Source organism: Geotrypetes seraphini, chromosome 14 (assembly GCF_902459505.1).
Source record: "Geotrypetes seraphini chromosome 14, aGeoSer1.1, whole genome shotgun sequence".
Classification (NCBI taxonomy): domain Eukaryota; kingdom Metazoa; phylum Chordata; class Amphibia; order Gymnophiona; family Dermophiidae; genus Geotrypetes; species Geotrypetes seraphini.
Genome location: NC_047097.1, coordinates 74,201,839 through 74,220,360, shown reverse-complemented (window position 1 = coordinate 74,220,360; position 18,522 = coordinate 74,201,839). Strand labels below are relative to the sequence as shown.

Below are 18,522 nucleotides of genomic sequence, written 5' to 3'. Positions count from 1 at the left end.
AAAGTTTCTCAACATGCGGTACGCATACCCTTAGGGGTACATGGCACTATGCAGGTCTCCCACCCCTCTTCCTCCTTAATGGACACCGCCACTGGGGATCCTATGCCTGCCTTCCTGCCCTACAGCCGCATGTTCCTCTCTGGGCTGAAGCCGACCCGGAAAGCTTCCCTCCGATATCAGAGCTGACATCGGAGGGAAGCCTTCCAGGTCAGCGGGGGATTCCAGTTACCTCCTTCCAGGTGGGCTGCTCCTTCCTGCCTTCAGCTGCACTTGTTGCAGGGAAACTGACAGCGGTCTTATACGCTGCACGTGGCTGAGCCAGAAGCCTTCTCTCTGACATTAGAGAGAAGGCTATTGGGTCAGCCATGTGCAGCATATAAGAGCCGCTGCCTGTGTCCCTGCAAAGAAGTGTTGCTGAAGGCAGGAAGGAGTAGCCCAGCTGGATGGCCCTGAAGGGAGCGAGTGCAGCCCTGGAGAGAGCAAGTAAGGGAGAGGGGGGACATGATTGTGGGACAAAGGGAGGAAGGAAGGGGGGAGGAGCATGTTGGGACATGGAAGGGGCACGAATTCGGGACACAGAAGAAAGGGAGGGGCATGAACATGGGACACAGAAGGGAGGGAGGAAGGGGGCACTAACTTTGGACATAGGAGAGAGGGAGGGAATAGAAAGGGAGAATTGTTGGGCATGAGTGTGTGAGTGAGAGGGAGATGGTGCACATGGGGAAAGGAAGAAAAAAGAAAATTGTTGGGCATAGTTAGAGAGAGGACTGAAGTGGAGATGCATGGGGAATAGAAGGATGAAAGAGAGAAATGTTGGATATGATGGTGGAGAGGGAACAGAGGGTCAGATTGAAAGGGATGCAAGGTGGAGAAATGTTGGACATAGTGATGTAGGGAGGAATGTGGCGTGGTGCTGGAGAGGGCTTATAGAAGGAGAAATGGACATGGGACTGATGGGCAGTGGTGAAAAATGCTGCACATGATCCGAGGGTTGAGAGAGGGAGAAATGTTGGATGTGGCAGTAGAGGGGATGGGAGAGATGCACCCAGGAGATCTTTCTCTCTCTCCACACTCCCTTTGCAACAAGGGAGGGAATGAAAAAGACGGACAGTGAGAGAGAAAGAGGGAGACATGTTGCCAAAAGGGGTGGAAGAGAGAGGAAGAAAATCTGGACTCATGGAGGGACAGAGAGAGATGTTGGTTGGGGAAGGGAATGAGGTCTGGAGGAGAGGAAGCGTGCAGGAGGCAGAAAGAAAGAAATGTTGGATGCAGTCAGAAGGAAGTGCAACCAGAGACTTATGAAATCACCAGACAACAAAGGTAGGAAAAATTATTTTATTTTCAATTTAGTGATCGAAATGTGTCCATTTTGAGAATTTATATCTGCTGTCTATATTTCGCACTATATTTGTCTATTTTTCTATAGTTGTTACTGAGGTGACATTGCTTATTTTAAAGTAATATGCCTTGACCTCTTTGGACTCCCCCCCCCCGATATAAATGATAATTAACATTTTCTCTGCGTAGTGTGTTTTGTGTTTTTTTAATTTTGTGTTTACCATTATGTATTAATAAAATTATATTGTGTGAATATGAAAAATGGACGGAAGAAATTGCATTACAATTAGTATTATTCCAATTGCATAGAAACATAGAAAAATGATGGCAGAAAAGGGCCACGGCCCATCCAGTCTGCCCACACCAAAGATCCACCCCCTATCTACCTCCATGAAGAGATCCAACATGCCAATCCCATCTTTTCTTAAAATCTGGCACGCTGCTGGCCTCAATTACCTGCTGTGGAAGATTATTCCAACGGTCAACCACCCTTTCGGTGAAGAAATATTTTCTGGTATCGCCATGAAATTTCCCATCCTTGATTTTCCACGGATGCCCCCTTGTCGGCGTGGGTCCTTTAAGAAAAAAGAGATCTTCTTCCCCCTCGATACGGCCCGTGACATATTTGAACGTCTCGATCATGTCTCCCCTCTCTCTGCGTTCTTCGAGTGAGTATAGCTGCAACTTATCCAGCTGTTCCTCATACGGGAGATCCTTGAGTCCTGAAACCATTCTGGTGGCCATTCGCTGAACCGACTCAACTCTCCACACATCCTTTTGATAATGCTGCCTCCAGAACTGCACATAGTATTCCAGATGGGGTCTCACCATGGATCTGGTGGAGGGGGTGGAGTCAAAGGCAGTGTTTTGGTGGGGGTACTCGGTTGATATTTGTTAGGCTTAGGGCAGGGGTCTCAAAGTTCCTCCTTGAGGGCCGCAATCCAGTCGGGTTTTCAAGATTTCTCCCCAATGAATATGCATGAGATCTATGTGCATGCACTGCTTTGAATGCATATTCATTGGGGAAATCCTGAAAACCCAACTGGATTGCGGCCCTCAAGGAGGGACTTTGAGATCCCTGGCTTAGGAGGTACTTGGCTTGAAGAAGTTGAGAAATACTGTCTTAGATGATACTTCTAACAATACCATAACTTGATCATCATCAAAAGCTAAAACTAATTTACTTGTAAGTTGCCCTTATAATCACAAACTGGACTACTGCAATGCTCTGCTCTACGGCACTCACACTAACGATACCAGCTGCCTCCAAATTGTTCAAAATGCTGCTGTTAAACTTATCACAGGATCATGTCACTTCCCTTCCTTGAGAAAAGCATTAGAACGGGCTACTGGGCTTGATGGATCATTGGTCTGACCCAGAAAGCCATTTTCATCAAGCCACGTCTTACTGTTCTTCTCTATTTGACAAATTTATTACTTAACTTGGTATTCTTAAGATTGTAACCATATTTTTAACTTTTTATGGTATGAATGTACTTCGCTGACTGTCCAGTTTCTCTTAGTGTAAATCGCCTAGAACTTCTGGTAATGGTGGTATAAAAGAATAAAATTATTATTATTTTCTTATGTTCCCTATAACTCACAGAATCACTTATAAAATCCTTTCACTGATTTTTAAAATACATCAGCCTGGCTTTCCCTCTTATCTGTTCAGACTTTTGATACTCTACACCCCTCTCAGATCACTTTGTTCCTCTCTCAATATTATCTCCTGGTTGTCCACCCCCTTCGTCAAATTTACTTTGATACCATAAGGAAAAAGATTTTCAGTGTAGTAGGTCCAACAGTATGTGGATTGCTCTCCCGCATTTCCTTTGATTGGATCAATCACTTATTAAACTCAAGTCTGCTTTAAAAACTCTTATTCTGAGATGTTCTTATGTCACTAAAATAAAATCGAGTCATTTGTCATTTTGCTCCACTTCCCTATTGTTCTCCGATTATCTTTTCTGCTTGTAAACCACCGTGATAGTTCTCTCTTCTGGGCAGTATATCAAGTCTAAATAAAACCTGAAACTACAGCTTTTCCCCTCATCCACAGGTAGCTACTTTCCCTTTCTGAACAAGCTTGAGGTCTTGCTCATAGTCACTTCAGCCTTTTATGGTCCAGATAGAGGGACAAAGATCTCAGGATGTAGATTTTGGAAGACAGGTGGGAGGTGTTTTTTTGTCTAAAGTTTGTACCTGAATAAATGCATGTAAACCGTTCTGAGCTCCCCAGAACGGTATAGAAAATTGAATAAATAAATATATATTTGATAAATTATGAGTGTTTACTTGTAAGTCGCTCAGAATTGTAGATGTAGCAAGTAAGACATTTTTAAATATATCTATGGGCTTCATTTCAATTGAAAAGAAGCTGTGGAATGAGGGGGAGCATAGGATGAAGGTGAAAGGGGACAAATTCAAGAGTAACCTAAGAAAATACTTATTTATGAAAAAGGTGATGGAGATTAGCACTAGGTATGAATTCAACAAAGGATGAGAGAAGAGGGAGGAAGGGATCGTAGAGATTAGTAACTGGTTAGGATGGTCATATGGTCTTTTAGCTGCTGTCTTTCAAGAGTTTTGGAAACTCTTTAAGAAAGCTTTTAAGGAGCAAGCCATTCTCTCAATTTATAGACACTTAAAGAGGCACGCGGGTATACATGCAATCATGTTACTGTGGCCTCGTTTTAGGCATTACGAAGGGGTATTCCTAAACTCTAGCAAAGGTCAATGGCTAGGGTTAAGTGGGTGTGTTTAAATGTATAGAACTGCTTGTATTCTCCCAGTTGCACGTGCCAATCACACTACTCTATAAACCCAAACATAGACACCTTACAGAATGACCTTTTCTACGTATAACGATACTTAAGAATAGCCTTACGGAGTCAGACCAGTGGTCCGTCTTCACGGAGACCAATTCAAGTAACCAAAACCCCAAAGCTTTCCATGCCATCGATGCCTCATTCAGACAAGGTAATAGAAGCCAACAGAAAATGAACTCAGAGCCAGCCTCTAGGAGGGGTTTTTGTTTGTTTGTTTTTTAACATTTTTCTGCATTTTTTTAAAGAGAATATCTGGTCATCCTCCTTCAGTAGCTGCCAAACCCTACTCTAATCCTGTATCAGTTCCTTTCCCTGACTTGCATGTCACTCCTTCTTTATTACACACTGACAGTGAATTAATTGTCATCAGAGGAACAGAAAATAAAAGTGAAATCTTCCCTCCCAAAGATGTTAAGGGAAATAGAAACCCTTCTAAGTGACCAACAAGGTGGATGGCCCAAACAGAATAACTGACCCTTCCGCAACAAGGGACTTTTTTTTATTAAGCTGTGGCAAAAAGGGCCCATCATGCCCGCACTTATGAGAGTTTGTCCCCATGCACTAAGGCCATTTATGCCTCAAACACTTATGATTTTAATGTATTCCAGATTTGTACAGATGGGATTGGGACAGGGATTGAGATAGTTCCCGTTCTCTAGTTTGTCATTTTTCTGGGAAGGGGCGTGTCTGCATTAATCAGTTTTGGCATTCTCTACCCCAAACTTACCGCAGGACATGATTAGTCATTTCAAGCTATGTTAAGCACCCGCTAGTGCTTACTGCTGCGTAGCAAAAGAACCCCCAAATTTCCAAAGACGCTTGTCTCCCACTTCTTTCTTGTACACCCCAATAAACTGTATTGCGTGATGCCAGCAGAAAGAAATGTGTACTTTGCAATGCAAGTCACAGGCCAGTTGTTTAGTTCAGCCCTTCCTCTCCCCCAAAGTAAATCATGTAGTGTTTTCAACTCAAGCCATGCTACAATCAGCATGCTTCACATTAAGCTCATTGACTCTCAGCCCACTTGCTATAAAGAGAGAGCACTGCAGCAAGATTCTCTGCTGCTCTCCTCACGTAACATCAATTCATAGGCTAATTAGTCTCAATTTATTTCTCATAAAACCAAATTCACCTCTAGGTCTACTCCACTCAGGGTAGATTGCAAAGTACGATTGAAATAAATTACCCAAAATTCCACCACATAATTAAGAACTGATATATCAGAAACTTATTTTTCATGTTTAATTTCAGATGCATGAGCACTTTTTTTGTTAAAGATCCCCAGGGTGTGTAGACAAGAAGAATTCATTCTATCACAAGACAGTAGCAGTCAACCCTCAGCCATTCCAGATGAAGGAGAGTGTGCTGGAAGCAGCAGAACAAAAGAGGCAACTGCCCTGCACTGCCAAACAGCAGCCCAACTGGGGAGGAGCCTAAGTTCAGCCTTGAGCTGCTGTGCTTGCAGGTCATTTGTCCAGAAACCTGACGCACGGCAAAGCTTCTCTTCATTGTGGTGCCAAACACTGGGCCTAGTCAAACTGCGAAATTTGAAAAGGTCAGTTGTAAAGTTTCATTTGCCCAATCGTAGTTTAATTCACATGTCTTCGATGGACCCTTCCACTCAATACAAATCATTGGGTTTTGTGTTCTTTATCTATGTTGACAAGATGGCTCTCAGAGCGAGAGATGCCAGAGCAAAGCTGTTTATGCTATTATACAGTCATCTGAAGTATTGTGTACAGTTGTGAAGGGGCTACCACTGAAAGGGTATTGGTTGTCCTAAGAGATTAAGCTGAAGGACCTTATTCAAATACCTAGAGCTCTGAAGGAGGAGCAACCTCAGAAATAGTTTTTCACAGAAAAGGTGATGGATGTAAGAAATGTCATCCTAGGAGGGTGACAGAAGCTAAAATAGAAATGACCTATCCTTAGGAAACGTGAAGAGAGAGCAGAGATCAATGATGCTCCCCAATGACCTCGCCTTGCAAATCTGATCTGGGTAAGTGCAAGTACAAATTCTTGGATGGAAGCCAACACCCATTCTCTCTCTGGTGGCTTTTAGGAATCGAACGGCCACACTGAGCAGGTTATCCCTATTTTCAGCTGCGACTGTTTATCTTACTCTTACTACTAGGACAAGGATCAAGCGTGGACATCAGACCTTATGCTATGAGTTTCTCTTGTTGAGCGTTAAAAGCTAGAAGGCCGCCTACTCTTAGTCCCTTTTATGTTCTCCTTTTCTTATACATTGCAGTTCTTCCCTCTTTCCTTTTGTTCCTGTCATTGTGTACTTATCAGTCTCTCAAATACTCTGTCATTCCCTGTTTTAAATTTTGTACATCACATTGAATTTATGATAATGCATTTTAATCAAAATTTTATTAAACTTGAAACTTGGATGGATTGTTCAGGTTTTTATTCACTTGGGATCCCACCCCCTCCTCTGGAAGCTTTGCTTTATGGTTAGAAGCAGTGTTGACCACAGACATTTTTCTTAATATCATGTCCAGGAAAAATACTGGGTTCTCAAATGCGTTTGAAGGAGGCCAGAAAGAGTGGAGCTAATGAAGATAAGACAGTTCTTTTATCAGATATGCAGAAATCAGAATGGAGATGTCCAGGTCAAGACATCAGGCAGAAAAACACAGGAGATTCAAATCCACAAAACCAATATTCAGACACGATGGAATGGATAAGTCCAAACAAAGACTGGTGAACTCTGGATAGTTCACAAAATTCTTTATTCTTTAATTCAATAAATATGGACTCGACATGCGCATGTTTCGGCCCAAATGGCCTGCTTCAGGAGTCTCACAAATCTGGGTGTGAATCAAAGAGAAGAAAATCCAAAAGTCAATAGGGCATCACATGATGCGCGGTATGAAAACGGCCACCTCTTGCATGCTGCATGAGGCGAAAAAATCAGAATGGAGATATCCAGGTCAAGACATCTCAAGTTCTGCTACTGTCTTAGAAAACAGAATTTGCTGTTCTAAAATACATGAAGAAAATAGGATGTTAAGGTGCTGGATATGTGAGCATGAACATCCATTTCAGACAAACAGCTTCAAAAACAACAAACATTTATGTAACCTTAGCTTTATCTTAGCCATTGAAGACTTACGGCCTCTTTTACAAAGCCGCGCTAACGGCCCCGAAGCCCATAGAGATTTAAAGGACCACATGGCAACCCCTAGCACGGCTTTGTAAAAGAGGCAGTTAGTTTCCAAAAACTGTCACAGAGCCCAGTGGGGTGGGGGTGGGGAGAATCAACCACTGGTGGATTAAGAAGGTGACTTCTCATAATCCCTCTAGTGGAGTGCTACCAAATATGACCACTTTTCCAAACCCTATTGACATGGAATTTCACTTGCTGAAGTGGAGGTCAAATGTTCATTTAATAGGTCCACCCTAGATTGGCCAAAACACACCCAGATCCTTGCCATTTATTCAGTACATATGTCTCAGGACCTAGACGTTCATGAGATATGTCTAAAACTTGACTGGTGCTTCTAAAATAAGCATCCTAATGTGCTGGATCTTATACCCAATAGGCCAATACCCTCTAAGGTAGACATAGACAAGAAATTGTGGTACCACTTGCATGCTGTTCTTCCACCCACTGGAACAGGTCTTTTTTCTATTAGTGCTGACTTTACCAAATTGTTAAGGAGTAGCAACCTGGACTCATGACACCATTTTGCCAATCAGATACACTGAGGGCACCTAGTTCTTGTGTTTGATGCATGTCATCTTTATTTGATACATCACCTACAACAGAGAAAATAAAGGGAGAAGAAGAGAAAGATGCAGTTTGTCTGATGAACATTAAAACTGAGAAGCAAGCAAAAAATTAAAAGTCAAAAGTCTACTAAACCATAAAAAAGGGGCAGGCAGCAGTGGTACCACCTAGATAGTAAGGCCTAAGTGAATGTTGAGGGGTGGTTGATTCCACAGAGCCAGTGTCACAAAACTAACACGGAGTGATTAGGAAACTGGATGATGAGTCAGCTCTTTATCTATATAAAAGACCAGGTGGGCTACGATGAGAAGTTTGAACTGTTAGCCAGTCTCCTTTTACAAGAGGGATGATTGTCAAATTTCTTCCTATCATACGAAAGCTTCACTGAAGTTTTCTGAATCAACTGGAGGGGAGGAGGTTGAGTAGCTTTACGATCAAGAGAGAGAGAATGACAGGAATTGAGACAAAAAAGGATGAGGCCCCATGTGTGAGACGCCAATGCACCAGAGCACATGACCCACCCGTTCTCCTCCTCCTCCTCAATCAGGGGAATGTGTGGTGCAGTGGTTAAAGCTACAGCCGCAGCACCCTGAGGTAGTGGGTTCAAATCCCACGCGGCTCATTGTGATCCTGGGCAAGTCACTTAATCCCCCTACTGCCCCAGGTACATTAGATAGCGTGTGAGCCCACTGGGACAGATAGGGAAAAATGCTTGACTACCTGAATGTAAACCACTTAGGCTATAAGTGGTAAATAAATAAACAACCACCAGCCGATCATCCCTTCACTCAAGCGAGTGAAGTACAAGAGCTTCTTCAACACCCTCTTCACGTACGTTGCCACAAGAACCTGGAACTCCCTCCCACCTTCCATAAGAACAGAGTGTGGCCCAATGGTTAAAGCTACAGCCTCAGTACCCTGGGATTATGGGTTCAAACCTATGCTGCTCCTTGTGACCCTGGGCAAGTTACTTAATCCCCTCATTGCCCCAGGGACATTAGACAGATTGTGAGCCCGGAAAAATGATTGAGTACCTGAGAAAACTCATACAAACCATTCTGAGCTCTCCTGTGAGAATGGTATAGAAAACGGAATGAATGAATTTATCTCATCTTCAGGAAAAGATTGAAAACCTACCTATTTGACAAACCCCTCACAATTAAGAGTCTCTGCATGCCAACCTAGATAGTGCAAGCAAGCTGCCACACTGTTACTTAGCTGCTTCCTTCCTGTAACAAGCTAACCTTCCTTTGAACCAAAACACGAAACTTGTAGAGAGTTGATGTCCAAGATGAAGGCTTTATTGAAACAACTTGATAATCCACGTGAAAATGTCTAGGACCTAATACACTGAGAACATTTGGACCCTGAAGAAGGCATCCACAGATGCTGAAACTGGGATCCTAGTTGGGACCTTTTATTTATTTATTTTTTTTTGTGATTCTGCACAATAATAAAGTAACTGTTTGGTTGGATTCCGACATCTTGCTTGTCTCTTTTCTTCGTTACAAGTAAATGTGGCAGCAAAGTGATCTGACTACCAACTGTCATCAGTTTGTGATGATATGACCATCAAACTTAACAAGAGCTGGAATTAACCCTTCTGCTCAGTCATATATCCACTTACTTGCAAACTAGAGGCACTTCCCTCCCTCAGGAGGAGTTCTCCTCTTTCTTTCCTTTGAACAACATTGTTACCTTATAATGTATTGTATCTTCCCTTCTGAAACAATATTCACTTACTTCTCTGTGTTGCAAATGTTCCCCATGTTGCTACATGGGCCTCTTAGTCTGTAAATTGCCTTGAATCTGTACTGGAAAAGTGTGATTAAGAAGTCTGGATTAGATTGGATTAAGGACATCTCAAAGGAAATAGATAGTAATGGACAGACTGTATGAAGCTGGCAAAGAACAAAATCAGATTTCTTATTTACATTGGCTAGGTGGACGTCAAAGTGACGTGACCCATCAATGGCGACTCCAAGAATATGTACCATTAATTTTAGGAAGTTTGGAATACTATTAATGGATGGAAAGCAAATAGCAGGAGGGGAATTTTGCCAAGAAAAAGGTATAGCATCAGTGTTTGATGGATTTAGTTTAAGGCCATTTGCAGTGAACCAGTCAGCTATGGTATCAAGTCTAGAGGAGACAGTAGAAATAAAGTTAGGTCAGATGGAGTAGAATGGCATCATATGAAACCCCATAATTGCATTAAGAATGTAAGGTAATTATTGGATAACGCATGGGAGTGAGAAGCTGGAAAGATTGATCATAAAGATAAGATTTAAACCAAGAGAGAGCAACACGAGAGTCTGTGGAGAAGGAAGAAGTGATTTAAATTGCTCTTATTGGTTCATGATGGTATCAGGACTCTGCGTACCAGTTTGCAGCCTTATATGCTGTCACCAGCCCTGCAATCTGCAACAGTAGGATCTTGTGGTACAGACTACTAGTGGTGGGGATTCGATCAGACTAGGAAAGGCATATTTTCAGTGACTGGACCACATGAGTGGAATAAGCTGCCTTCTGACTAACTTGCCCTCTTTTAAGTGCCACTTGAAAGACCATCTACAGTATTGTATTTGGCATTTGATCTGTCTTGAGGTTTAATCTTCTTCTCAATACTGCAATATTGGTTGGTGGATTTTTAATGGATTTGCTACCTCAGCTTTTCTAGAATTTGTTTGTATATGCTCTATTTTGTATTAACTGCTTTATTTGTGTTTATCTTGTTCTCCACTGTGAAATAAAGTGGATTATAAATAATAAACCATCAATTAGGTCAAAGGCAGCATAGAAGATCAAGGCAAAGGAAGAGGACATCAAAGTAGTTTCAGGGCTGTGATTTGAACGGACACCAGTTTGTCTGGGATGCAATGCATTAACTTTCTTTACAAATAATGTAAGTTGGGTAGATACCAATTTTTCTACAAGTTTAGAAAGAAAAGACAGATTTGAGAAGAGTCAACATTAGGTTTTGGGTTCTTTACTTGAATGAGACTAGCTGCTTGCTTCCAAGCTATGGGGAAGATACCTGAGCACAAGCTAGAGGTGATGAAGGATTGGAGAAAAGGAGTGAATGAACTGAGAAGTTGGGAAGGGGAAGAAGAAGGTAAGGCTGAAGGAGTTTTGGGGATGGTCAAATTTTCAAACGAGCTATCAAGGAACGTATTAGATAGAGGTAGATGGTCTGGGTAAAGAAGAGTGGATATCAATGATCTGGTCAAAACCATCAGATGACAGAAAAGAAAGGGAAAGAGGACATCTGCTGTTTTAGAAATCTGTATAACCTAGTAGAAGAAGGGTCCTGCTGCAATCATGGAGAAAATTTAGCATTATTAGTGATAAAATAGTATGCATGGGAAAGTTCCTGTAGATGAACTTGAGTTTGTTAGTGACGCTACTGATGCTCCAGTGGTACCATGGATAGCTCTACCTGGAACAAAGGAAAACAAGTCCTCAACGGAGCAACCTGATTGGTATGACGAGATTCCACTTTTTCAAGAGAATATACGGACAGGTTGGATATATTACCTTTCGTAACAAAGTTGTAATAAGTAAACAGGTTAACTATACCAAAAATAAGATAGTAAACAGCAGCTCAGAATCTGTCTTGTGTACCTGATAGAGAGGGACAGTAAAAAGAAGATTCAGAGATGGAGCACCGTAAAAGAAAGCAGCTTAGTGTGTAAGCGGAAATGGGGCCTGGGGCACAAGAAAAGATGAAGCTTTGCCATTTCAGACCATGACAGAGGAATCGGGTGGTTTGCCAATGTCAGTGATAAGCAGAGGGGTGGTGGTCAGATGTTTGGGGACAATATAATTTTTAGACGTTTTTAAGCCATTTTCAAGTGGCTAATTTAAGCATACAATAAAGAATGTTTCTACAGTCCAGCCAGAGGGTCTTCAAAGAAGACAAAAAGCACACAACTAGCCCAGAGAAAAGAAACAGGCTTGATCCCAGAAATGGCCTGATCCTCAAATGAGGACCTTTGACAAAGTCATCCCATAAGAATGTGTGCGTGTATTTGTATATTTGATAAAATACATGTGTTTAGCACAATTTCATCCATGTTTCGCCCAAACTATGCCCCCAGAATTGCCTACATATTTTGACTGCATTGCAAATGCCTGCTGAACCGGAACGTACGCAGGTAAGGCTAGTCTCAGTTAGGGCACTGGTCTTTGACCTAAGGGCTGACGCGGGAGCACGATGGACCACTGGTCTGACCCAGCAGCGGCAATTCTTAGGTTCTTATACACACACATTCCATGGGGCAGTTTTATAAAAAGCTTTCAAATCATCCCTATCATGCATACTGAAGTCAACTTCAGAGGACAATTCTGAGACAGGCTATGGCAGTGGTCTCAACTTCAAACCCTTTGCAGGGCCACATTTTGGATTTATAGGTACTTGGAGGGCCTCAGAAAAAAGAGTTAATGTCTCATTCAAGAAATGACAATTTTGCATGAGGTAAAACTCTATAGTTTATAAATCTTTCCTTTTGGCTGTCTTAATAATAATATTGTAATATATAGCTAAAGAGCCATATGATCAAGAAACTGTTTTATTTTACTTTTGTGATTATGATAAACATACCGAGGGCCTCAAAATAGGACCTGGCGGGTCGCGAGTTTGAGACCACTGGGCTATGGTAATGGCAGGACCGGAGAGACGATATCCCTATCAACCTGTAAGCCCAAGGAAAAAGCCGGGATTGCTGTGTTGGTGCTTTGAAGCAGGTGCAAATAGAGCAGCCAAAATTATGCCTCCCCATGGGGTAGGTCTCTTTATAAGGGCAAACTGTTTGCTGACCTGTATACAAAGCTTTGGGAACAAGTCAATGAGAACGTAAAAGGATTTTCTCTATACAGTGCTGTCGTTTGCCATTTATGAGGCCATTTTCCAGACAGACAGGCAGGTACGCTTCATAATAAGACTGGAAGTAAGAAATATTGTAAGGGCCAAAACATGCAACACTTATGCGCTTAAGCACTTTAGATTCTACTTCATAAGGTCAGGCCTAAGTGCTATAGTGAGGTAACTGCAAGGATCTGATTTATTTACTTGATAGACCACTTTGTACAATAACATTTTAAAGCAGTTAATAATAAAAATCAAGTAATAATCATTGTCATGGAAACAGAATATTGAACTTGTTGACAACTAAAGTGCTAAGGCTTCTTCCAAAGAGCAGGGTGGGCTCGGGGCATGCACTAACTTATAGCACATGGGAAGTTGTGCGCTTGGCACATCCATTCACATCTGTACACCAATTCAGGATTACACTAGTATTCTGTAACAACATCTTGGCGCACAGATGGCGTTATAAAACTGACATGCCTGAATGGAAGTGTCAAGTGATCGAATCGCCCCCATGTTATATATGACCCACTGAGCGAAAAAAGTATCAAAAGAGGGAATGTGATTTAGCAAGGGCATAATCCTGCCAAATATCAGCCTCAGGAACGGCTAATTACGTCTTTAAAAAATGAGAAACATTGATCAACAATGAGCAATAACTCCAGAAATTAAACGTTCTACTGATCCTACAGTAGACAAAACCTACAAGAATGAAGTTGCCCCTCCAAATGTTTCTAGCCCACAGATTAGGGTAAACTGACAGCGCCCACCTCCATGAAAGAAATGCCCAAGCTCCAGACATCCGAATGAATCCCATACTGTTCTCCGGAAATTCGCTCAGGCTGAAGAAAGAGAATGAAAAGGAGGTTAAAACTATACAAATCATTGTTCTCCTTACCTTAGGCTGTACCTTCATGGAATTAAGACAGATCATTGGCCCTGTCATGTCTCCAAATGGGTTCATTAGAGGATAACAATGACTAATGTTCCAATTATTATATTTGTATGTGGAGGGGTAAATCATTAGAGACTTCAAACTATTTTTCAACTATCAAGGTGGAGAAAAAGCCTCAAATCATATCCACCTCATGCAGATAACGCTGGGAGTCATATGAAGTCTTCCGATACACACTTTCTCATCGGTATCCTTATATACTTTATCGCACTCGTTCTGCGCTCATCCCCAATCAAGATCCTTGCTTCACCATCCTCTTAGACTGCTTAGGGAGTTTTCAGTCATCAACTCTGTGCTTCCAAAATAAATGGTGGAGTTGATGAATGTAAACTCCCAAAGCAGTCTAAGAGGATGCCTTTAGGTAAAGGGTGTCTGGGTTCTCCTAGGTCTGGAAGAGTTGTTCCCAGTTAGGTGCGTGTTCAGGTAGGATGGTAGGGTTTTGAAGAGCATATCTTCTCCACTAGTCAAGCTGCAAAACTAGAAGCCTTGATCCTACTTGAAGAAAGAATGACAAAATGGGAACCTCCCTTCTACTGGATTAGAACAGTTTTAAAGCTTTACTTTGTAATTAATCAGCCTTTAACAACAAAAAAGAAACCCATTTCTTTAATGTACACCTGGGAAGGCTGAACTGTAATCTGGATTTCTAAAAGTATACAATTTAATTAGTTAAGCTACTTGGCAGTATGCTGGCTACAGAATCCCAATGCATTTGAACTTTCCTTTGAATGGCTCAGGGAGGGAAGGGTCTGGTCAGCAGACTGGCTCTATTTATCTGATATTCTGTTGAATGTCTCATGGAACCTGTACAAGAGCTCTAAAGGAAATGCCTACCACATGAGCTGAACCCTGGAGGGATTCAGAGGACAAGAGAAAGGGACACTTGAATTTGGTCACAATTTTTAAATTTCCTCTTGAAGTTGACACATAAAACTGATATCTGGGGTTCTAGGCTTGTCCCTAGTCAGATTGCCCTCTTTTCTCTGATTAGAATCTCTCCCTTTGCAGAAACTGGTTCTTACCGTTAACATACTATTGTCTCATCTAACAAAAGAACACAGCCTGAGCTAAGCAATCCATACTCACTGAGCATTAATCAAGATATTAAAATGCAAATGTGACTGGAAGTCCTGTTCAGAGAATCTTATAACTGGTACGTCCAAGATTTTTCCACTTTTCATCCTATATGGTCTTTGAATTCATTTAGAAAGTCTCTACATTCAGGGAGAGATGTGGCATGGTGCTGGAGAGGGCTAATAGAAGGAGAAATGTTGGGCATGGGGCTGGTGAGCAAGGGCGAAAGATGCTGCACATGGTCCGGGGGATGAGAGAGGGATAAATGCTGGACCATGGTTGGAGGAACCAATGGACAGCAACAGAAGAATTAACAGAAGATGGGAAAGCTGAAAAAAGAAACTGGGACCAACTTCATGGAAAAATAAGTTTCCAGACAACAAAGGTAAAAAACGGAATTTATTGACTAAAATATGTTAGCTTTGGGAAATGTATGTAGCAGATATCTTTGTTCAAAAGAAAAGGAAATGCATTTTTGGTTTTATTTCTACAGTGTTGAAGTACTTGCTGACCCTTCCTGTGGCTGGTGGGGATCCCCAAGCACCGCCAGCAGAGGACCTCCTCTGGAGAGATGGCCAGAACTCCCCTCCACCAAGCGCAGCAGTCGCTGGCGCATCCATGAGCCACTGAGGTGCCAGCATCTGTGAATCAGCGATGTTACTGCTGTCTGCCAAGCTTGGCAAAGGGACCCCCAGCCAACTGAAGAGGAAATCCTCAGCTGGCAGCTTGGGGGTCCTCATCAGCAGAGTATTTATACTTACATTAGAGGTTCTGGTAGAAACTCGTTTACAAAATATGTATTCTTCCCAATTAATATTTCCAAATTAATAAAGTGTCTTTGCTTATTTGTAAATGGGCCCCTACCAGAGCCTTTAATTCAGTAGCATAATTAAATGAAATAACTACTTCTGAAGTTTATAGGGATGGACGGGGATGGGTTTGATTCTACCGGGGATGGGCGGGGATGGGTTTGATTTCTGTCCCCGTGCAACTCTCTACTCTGGAACTGATTGTCAGAGAATGTGGTAACAGCAGTTAACATAGATGGCTTTAAAAAGGCTTGGACAAGTTCCTGGAGAAAAAGTCCATAATCTACTACTGAGACAGACATGGGGGAAGCCACTACTTGCCCTTGATTGGTAGCATGGAATGTTGCTACTATATGGGGTCACTTGTGCCCTGGATTGATCACTGTGGAAACAGGAGACTGGACCATTGGTCTGGCCCAGTAAGGCTATTCTTATGTGATTCCTGGCTGAAGATGGTTATACAAAATGACTGGATTAAAGTAAGCTGGGAGAGCACATAAATAGAGTGGAGGGAAGGGAAGGGAAGACGCTACAGAAAAAACTGATACATTATGCAAGTCTCAGTCACCGTTTCTTGGTTACGTGAATAATCTCCCTTCTAATTATTTACCTGCTTTGAAAAATACTTGTAACCAAAATATATTGTATTCTAGTCTGGAAAGCAGCAGCAAACAACGCTACATACAAAGGGGTCTTTAACGCTGTTCACTTACCGCCATGTACGCGTTTGTCCCAACATATGTCTTGGCTATAGAATTGACCAGCTATAAGACAAATAAAATGGACAAATAGTTCTTAGTTAACACAAAAGCTGCATTCTAATCAATCAATGAAAAATTAGGGAATTATCTGTTAATTTAAACACACAGGACTATGGCTTCTAGCAGTTTTATTAAGTTACGTGACAGAAACAAAAGGAGGGGACCTTTCAGTTCATGGGATTGCTAACAGCGCTGCCATGTGTCAGAGCCGCTCTGCAACCAGCGTAGACTCCAGCACAGCAAGGCAACTTTCAACGCCACGCTGACCTTCTCTTTTGGTTTTCATGTTTGGCTGTGATTCAAGTCGACACCACTGCAAGCTCCCGGGTCATCGTTACCCAGGTCCTCCAGGGAGGCCCCAAATGGAAATTAATTAAAATTTGTGCTGTGTGTTCTGAAGGCCTCTGCACCATTGTTGTGTGCAATATTAATTTTTTTATTCAAGGCCAGTCAGGCTCCCCAGACGATGGTCCCACTCTGCCCTTCCCTTTTGTCTGGCCCAAATACATTCCCAGCAAGACTGCATATCAATGAAGGCTGCTATTCGCATGTAGTAATTACAATAGCAGCACTTTTTACTGTCATTAAACAATGAACAATCATATTCTGATGAAGACAAAGTCACGACAAGATTAAAAAGGCTCCAAAGCCACTTGTTCTGAAGGAGGGGGCCGCTTTTAGAAAGGGCAGTGTGCAACCTTTGAAAAGGACCTACCTGGGTGCTGACCCCAAAATCACAAAGCTTGACCTGTCCTCGTGTGTTCACCAACATGTTAGAGGGTTTCACATCTGCAAAAGGGACAAAGAACAAAACACACAGCTAAACAAACCAAAAGACTGGGGGAAAAGAGCAGTTCACAATGCGATGCAGAAGCACAAAGATCATTTCTGGAATCATTAAAGTCCAGCAAACCTCTAGCCATGCACTAGTAAATATGGTGTTTAGATTGCCAGCTCGCCAATGCATGAGAACATAAGAATTGCCACTGCTGGGTCAGACCAGCAGTCCATTGTGCCCAGTCCGCTCTCGCGGCGGCCTCTAGGTCAAAGACCAGTGCCCTAACTGAGACTGGCCCTACATGTGTACGTTCCAGTTCAGCAGGAACTTGTCTAACTTTGTCTTGGATCCCTGGAGGGTGTTTTCCCCTATAACAGCTTCCGGGAGAGCGTTCCAGTTTTCTATCTCTCTGGGTGAAGAAGAACTTCCTTACGTTTGTACGGAATCTATCCCCTTTCAACTTTAGAGAGTGGCCTCTCGTTCTCTCTACCTTGGAGAGGGTGAACAACTTGTCTTTATCTACTAAGTCTATTCCCTTCAGTACCTTGAATGTTTCGATCATGTCCCCTCTCAGTCTCCTCTTTTCAAGGGAGAAGAGGCCTAGTTTCTCTAACCTCTCTAATGCACGTTTGGTACATGTTTCCTCACTCTGACCATGGACTTGGCTGAGTGGCTTTACCAAACGAGCAGATGCTTGGGCTCAAGAGTTTCCACTAGGTATGGCAACTTGGTGAGAAATACTAGAATAGGAGTTACTGCGGTCTAATGAGCAGAATGGGACCTTCCTTCATCTAAACCGATACCGTGTTTCACATAGAAAATTCATGCTGAAATATCCACTTCTCATATGCATCTTTCCCTAGTGGTGCATTTGCTGGACTTATGTCTCACCCACAATATGCTCTTTGCATTTGCAGTTCCCAGAGAGCTCTCCTTAAAAGTACCCCTTGGAGTCCCTTCATCTTCCCTGTCTCTAAACGGAATTGCATATATGCTTAATAGAGGGGAAAACCCTCTCCAGGGATTTAAGACAAAGTTGGATAAGTTCCTGCTAAACTGGAACGTACGCAGGTGAGGCTGGACTCATTTAGAGCACTGGTCTTTGATCTGGGGGCTGCTGCGTGAGCGGATTGATGGGCACGATGGACCACTGGTCTGACCCAGCAGCGGCAATTCTGATGTTCTTAAACAGTATGGGCTAAGAAACTCCCAGAACACACTTGGTCTTCCAGCAACTCATGAGTTAAAAAATTTCATGAAAATAAATATTGGGAACTGCCCAAGATGAAAGCAAATAAAGCTGCCACGCTGACAGCAGCACCATTCTCTCCTCTTTTTGTTTCCTTTCCTTTTCCAGCTCTCGAGGG

General features: G+C 42.4%; 1 protein-coding gene across 7 annotated transcripts in view; it reads right to left on the bottom strand.

Annotated features, from left to right (window-relative positions):
- MAP2K5 (mitogen-activated protein kinase kinase 5) overlaps positions 1 to 18,522 on the bottom strand; it is a 229,552-nt gene that overhangs the window by 110,970 nt on the left and 100,060 nt on the right. For all 7 annotated transcript variants that reach the window (XM_033920062.1, XM_033920063.1, XM_033920066.1 and 4 more), the window contains 3 exons: positions 17,093 to 17,166; positions 16,330 to 16,380; positions 13,549 to 13,620 (listed from right to left, as the gene is read on the bottom strand). In XM_033920062.1, the coding sequence (XP_033775953.1) occupies positions 13,549 to 13,620; positions 16,330 to 16,380; positions 17,093 to 17,166 (197 nt within the window). The remainder of the gene's footprint in view (positions 1 to 13,548; positions 13,621 to 16,329; positions 16,381 to 17,092; positions 17,167 to 18,522) is intronic.